Source organism: Pavona decussata, unplaced genomic scaffold, assembly GCF_977016875.1.
Source record: "Pavona decussata unplaced genomic scaffold, jaPavDecu1.1 SCAFFOLD_303, whole genome shotgun sequence".
In the NCBI taxonomy this organism is placed as follows: Eukaryota; Metazoa; Cnidaria; class Anthozoa; order Scleractinia; family Agariciidae; genus Pavona; species Pavona decussata.
Window position 1 is genome coordinate 984001 of NW_028145699.1, and position 6000 is coordinate 990000.

At 37.8% G+C, this 6000-nt stretch overlaps 3 protein-coding genes across 3 annotated transcripts in view; 1 reads left to right on the forward strand and 2 right to left on the reverse strand.

The window, feature by feature from the left end:
• LOC146454322 (putative skeletal organic matrix protein 5) overlaps window positions 1-5758 on the reverse strand; it is a 52297-nt gene extending 46539 nt beyond the window's left edge. The window contains exon 1 of the mRNA XM_085095621.1: window positions 5712-5758. Within this exon, the coding sequence (XP_084951747.1) occupies window positions 5712-5733 (22 nt within the window). The 5' untranslated portion in view covers window positions 5734-5758. The remainder of the gene's footprint in view (window positions 1-5711) is intronic.
• The window catches only part of LOC146454320 (uncharacterized), a 91069-nt gene that overhangs the window by 78383 nt on the left and 6686 nt on the right, over window positions 1-6000 (forward strand). The window lies entirely within an intron of this gene.
• LOC146454325 (putative skeletal organic matrix protein 5) lies at window positions 3132-3858 on the reverse strand. Its single transcript, XM_085095580.1, has 2 exons — window positions 3732-3858; window positions 3132-3647 (listed from the first exon to the last, which is right to left on the reverse strand). Exons 1-2 carry the CDS (start codon window positions 3792-3794, stop codon window positions 3132-3134), a joined length of 579 nt encoding a protein of 192 aa, XP_084951706.1. The 5' UTR covers window positions 3795-3858.

Consider the following 6000-nt stretch of genomic DNA (forward strand, 5'->3'; position numbering starts at 1 on the left):
CGGATGAAGGACATAGAGAATATCAGGGGCGTTGGGAATAACGCTATAGTTGAAACGATAGTTTTTATGTGATATCGTGTAGGAATGACCATTGTTTGGGTAGAAAATTGTTCGTTTCTGCTTGTACTTGTATGCTGTAAATTGTCTTTAGGTATTTGAGAAATCCTTGAAATAGAGGTATATATTCTTTTGTTTTGCAGAGCCAGATATAGTGCCTGGCAATAAGAAAACAAAAGTTGATCTGGCGTTGAAGTTTAGAAGAGTCTGATCTCAGGCCTAGTGAAACAGTCATCTCTGCAGAGTAGCTATCGGGAATAATTTGACAAAGTTTTAATCGCATTATTATGCTCTCCCTAAAAAGCGCCGTTTTGGGGCAGGACCAGAAAAGGTGTATGAGTTTTTCTGTTTTTTTTTTTTTTTTTACAAAAGAAACAGTTGGAGTTTTCTTTTATTCTTATCTTAGTTAAGAAAGCATTTGTTGGCATTCTTCTGTGCAACAGTTTAAATTGAAATTCCCTGAGTTTTGTGCTTTTTGTGATTTTATGAGCTGGTTGGTAGGTCGTGCCCCACTCTATTTCGTTTTCACCTAAGTTGCAGTCTTTGATCCATTTTTGCTGTCTTGTAATAGGGGCGGCACTTTTCTTTGTAACTAATCTGTCATACACCAACTTGCTTGCTTTTTGGGCTTTTATTAGTTTTGTCGAATAACTTTCGTATCCATTACCTTCATTTGTGTGGTCTTCTTGGTTGAATGTGTTGCATAGCTTTTTAAGAGCAGAAATTATTCCACAATATACGAAGGGTTGGACCTTGATGTTGTATTTGTTTGAAAGTTCTGGTGAAGTGAGGAATTTTCCTTCTCTGTTCCTTAAGTGCTTAACTTTTATAATGCCGTTACGATACCATTCTTTGAAAAAATAGGGCTGTTGTTGATCCTTATAAGTGAATCGTACCATATGCTTTGTTCTGTAAACTGGCTCTCTGATGTTATACTCTCTTTAAAATTGATTTCTGACCAGATTAGGAGAATTTCCTTTAAGAAACTGTCTTGCGTTTTGAAGATATTAGCTATGTCTATCTTATTAAGGTTGCTTGTGAAAGGTAGGGTACACTCAACCTTTTTCAGTTCAAGATCGAAAAAAGTTTCCATTTACCTTGATTAGTACTTCTTTATCCAATCATTATCAGGCCACCTGCTGGGTAATTGTTAATCATAATATCTCGCTTTATTTTATCGCCCTTTCCGTTCCAAAGAAACAAGTAAAAGAGCTTGTTAATCTCGCTCATTATTTTTTTGTTTGTGCACAAGAGTGCCAAGACGTACACAATTTGAGAAGCTACTAGGCTTTTCAGAACTGTGATCTTCCCACTTGAGGTTAATCTACGGTATTTCTAGTTGCTTAGACTGATTTCTAATTTTTTTCCAATTTTTCCTTATAGTTTAAAAGTACAGTGTTTTCGGGGTCTGTCGTAAACCATACGCCAAGAGATTTTACTTTGTTGGTTTGCCATCTGAAAATTTCTTTCTGGAAGAAGAATTTCTGTTTTTCCACTATTTGTTCCGATCTAAATTGCTTCTGTTTTCTTACTATTGATTTTGAGACCCGAGGCTTCTCCAAAATCGTCGAGTGTGTTAAGAGCAGCTGAGAGCGACGCCTGTGAACCATTTAATATTAAAGTCGTATCGTTTGCGTATTGACTTATTTTAATTTCCTCTTGGTTAACATGTATTCCTCAGATATTGCAGTTTCTTTTAAAAGCCTTGGCTAAGACTTCAACTGAAAGAACAAATAGATATGGAGACAACCGGCACCCCTCTCTGACCCCTCTTTGAATTTTAAAGAAATTGCTTGTCCAGCCGTTGTTTAAGAAGCAGCTCTCTATGTTGCTGTAAAGGCATTTCACCCAGTTTACATCGCTTGGGACGAAACCGAAGTATTGAAGAGATTTTATGATAAGAGGCCATTCAATCGTGTCAAAAGCTTTTTCGAAATCAAGAAATAATAATAGCCCTGGGATGTTTTTTTCTTTGGTAAAATGAATAACATAGTCTATTAATCGAATGTTCTCGCCAATAAACCTGCCTTTCATAAAGCCAGTTTGATCACTTCTGATGAGATCGGGAAGAACATTTTTCAGCCTGTTGGCTACAGCCTTTGCTGCAATTTTGTAGTCGCAGTTGGGAAGAGTAAGCGGTCTCCAGTTTTTAATGAAATATGGCTCAGCGTCTTTCTTAGGGATGAGTTTGATTACCCCTCTTCTTTGTGTGATGGAAAGCTGACTCGTTTCGTGCGCGTATCAAGTGGGTTAATCAATAAGTTTGATATATTTGTCCAAAATACTCTATAAAATTCTGCAGGCAGCCCATCAGATCCAGGGGTTTTTCCCTGTTCCATGGTTTTCAGGGCTGCAAGGCATTCCCTTTCTGTTGAAAGGCCTTCACAATTGTTCCGTTCCTCGTCATTCAGGACGGTGTCGTTTTCATGTTTAAAGAAATCATATCTGTCAATTAAATTGTGCACATTTCTGTTGGATGTATATAGATTTATAAAAAAAGATTCACCTTCTGCTAATATTTCCTGATCCGAGGTAATAAAGTTATTTTCGTCCACTTTAAGTTGGCTTATAATACGTTGCTTATAGTGTCTCTTTTCTAGGTTAAGGAAATATTTCGTTTTTTTCTCCTTCATTGTGCCATTTAATTTTAGCTCTCAATATGGAACCATATTAAAATGCAGTTTGGATAAAATCCTCAAGTGGGAATATTCAAAATAAATATGTCATTTGTTATGCTGTACGTAAAACCTGCGCCGGACCGGTCAATGGATAAAATTCTAAAGTTCAACGATTTCGATGAAAGTACTACTTTTCCTATGGTGTTGGTAACGTTTGAAAATGATTTTTGAGAGTCTTTCTCTGCTTTTAGCTCAGGTGTCCTATTAGCACTTAAGAACCATCTCACTTACATTGAAGCATGCGATAACCTACGAGAAAATCATCAAAGAAAGGAAACCTTTTTGACCTTGTACGCAAGTGTTTATTTCATCTCTGTCTTACAAAGCCCTTACTAGTCCCAATCCCTTAACCCACTTAATTATACTAATTAACACTTGGTGGCATCTTGGTAGCATTCACTGCACCAGGATGTACCCCATGGCTTTAATGTGCTTGTCTCCATTATCTCCTCCATAGTTAGCCTCGTTTCCACACGTGTTGGAGTTGTCATGGACTCCTCCAGTACCCAAACCGATTCTGGAGTCACAGGTATCGCAGTTGTCTTCGTTGTTACCAAGGATTCCGATCCTTGCTCTTGGACCACCAGGAAGACTTTCAGCGTTAAACCCTTCTCGGTTACAGTTGTGCTGCAAGGAGCCTTGTTCACCGACCAAACTCTTCCACATGACGCGTCCCAGTGAGGTGGCGCGGTGTTGCCCGTCAGCGATCAGTGCATACAATGAACTGGCCTGCTTGTTTATCACAATAAACCTGTCCTGCCCGTGGACTTTCATACCGAGGCAGATCTTGTAGAAGGGCGTGCTCCAGTAGGTTGACAATTTGGTTTCTGTTTCATCAAATCCAGTCTCCCCTCCTACATCGCTGTAGGATACATTGTTACTCCAGTAGTCGGAATCGTAATGGAAGGTCATCTGCAAGCAAGGAAAGAAAAATATTCTCTTTTATTGCCAAAAAAGCCGAATTACGAGGTGGCACATTTATAGCGAGAGGTGTACCTTTTTGCCATCAATCTTCATGGCCGTCGTCCAGCCTCCATCACCACATCCGTCGATTCCCATGTGACAGTAAACAGAAATCTCTTGTGAATTGACCAACAGTTTGTACACACCACTCACAGCTAGCCTGCAAAAAGGAGGAACGCTTAAAAATCTGACTTGAATTCTGTTTTTAACTGACGTTGTGCTTCAGTGTGCTCTGTTCTTGCCAAAAAAAGTATCGGCTATTGTAAGGCAAGCCAGGAGAGAATAAGCTCATCCACTCTTGACCAAACCCAATATGCTTTTCCCGTAGCTTGGCGCCGGTTTCTTGTACCAAAGTTAAGGTCTGGTTGTGGCAATCGCTATATACAGCAATTTATGTGCTTGAACGGATTAATTCTCTTACTATTGGTTTAATCTGACGCTCAGTACTAAACTTTTATTAACAAGCTACTTCAAAACTGATAAAAAGGAGAAGAGTTGCTATTATTGAAAACAAGGCAACAATTGACATTCAACTGTCTTTTTACAATAACTGTCCAAATTCCCGCGCGCTGATTGGCTCGTAGCTATTGTCTATAAGAGTACAGACAATAAAAATGACGTCAGATGTAGCGCGCGCGCTTTCTCAACGACAAAAAATAGCCAATTCCGCTCGTCCTTTTTCCATGTTATTGTAAAAAACAAATCGACGGCAGTTTTCTATGGTCTATACTCTTATAGACCATAAAATGACGCCATAAAATGTCCAAAACTTGGCAGTGAAACCACTCGCCTGCGGCTCGTGGTTCCACTTGAGTTTTGAACATTTTTTGACGTCATTTTATGGTCTATAAGAGTATAGACCATAGAAAACTGCCGTCGATTTGTTAATTAACAAACTGTGCTCTTTCTCATATTAGACCTTACTGAGGAATTGCTTAATTCCCAAGGAGTTGTAGCAAATTGGCGCACTCATAAAAAACGCTACCGTTAGGTGGATATAGATATGATTTTCGTCATTGTTTCGTAACCGACTGTAAAGCGATCTAGACAATGAAAGGCCTAAAAATCTTAAAGTTTCTGAAATAAGAAAAAAAAAAAAAACCAAGATGTAATCCAACAGGACCCAACTGTATCACGTAATAGATGATAGATAGTTCAGTTATTAAAATACCTCGCAGCCAAAAGGATGAATTACGCAATCATTTACAAATAAAGTTTTAAATATTAAGATACTCATACACTCTACATGCAATCTATATATACAACTTATTGCAAAAAAATTACAAAACTTGTCCGTAGGAGACCTTGTTTTAAGAGATTTTAAGGCCAGCAACAAGTGGTTATCAATTAATACTTTTTAAAATAAAGGGTAAATCTGACTTAAATATAAGAACATGGTAAGTCCGATCCTTCTGGATGGAAAAACGAAGAAGCGACATGCACGCTTTTAATTGTTACTTATTTTCAATAACAGGAACTAACAATTGTGTCAACTTACGGATCTCTTCCCTTTACTTCCTGACAAGAGGAGACCTGAACGGAAAGAAACAAACAATAAAAAAAAAAAATAAATAAATAAAAAAACCTGCATTGAAAACTTTGAAAAGCAAAGATTGAAAACATTCAAGCTGCGCGGACAAATAATCACACCGAGCTCAACATACATTTAGGGGTGGCTGTGTCTTGCATGAGCAAGTTTCGTTAACCAGTGCAGTAAGGTTTTCCACAGTTGTCTTCAACGCCTCTATTTCCGCTAAAAGCAAACATTCGAGAGATTAATGCATGTTAATGGGGTATTAAAAGCATTAGATTGTCTACAAGCGGTAATAGATACCTTTTAAGACTCCAGTACGAGTATACAAATAATTATACGAGTCTCAGGTGCAGCTATGTCAATAGTCGTCTTATAAACCGGTTTTGATGAAAATAAATTACCTTTCTGTTTAAAAATTATGTTCGTCGAGAAATAATTTAAATTAAATTAGGAGAGAGTATGAATTCAATTTAAATTACCTTCCTGTTGTGTCCATTTCATCTTCTGATCAGAAAGTTCTTCCTCCAAAATTGCAATTTTAGCCTTGTTGTCTAAGAGAATAAAACAGACAGCCTTAAGACCAAACTCAAACGTGTGATCTATTTGAAATACTCACCACAAGAAGAGAACATGACGTGAAAACAGAGAAAGTTTTTAAAGCTCCATGATTGTTAGTCTTAATATAATTTGAGCATCCGAAAGCCGCTCTTAAGGGAAACAGTCAAAGCTATTGTACTTGTTTATGAGTCCCGATTCTCCACAAAGAGG

Coding starts and splice junctions, on each gene's coding strand:
- LOC146454325 (XM_085095580.1), bottom strand. CDS start 3,794: ATGGGAATCGACGGATGTGGTGATGGAGGCTGGACGACGGCCATGAAG. Junction 3,648..3,731: donor TGAAGATTGATGGCAAAAAG/GTACACCTCTCG, acceptor CCTTGCTTGCAG/ATGACCTTCCATTACGATTC.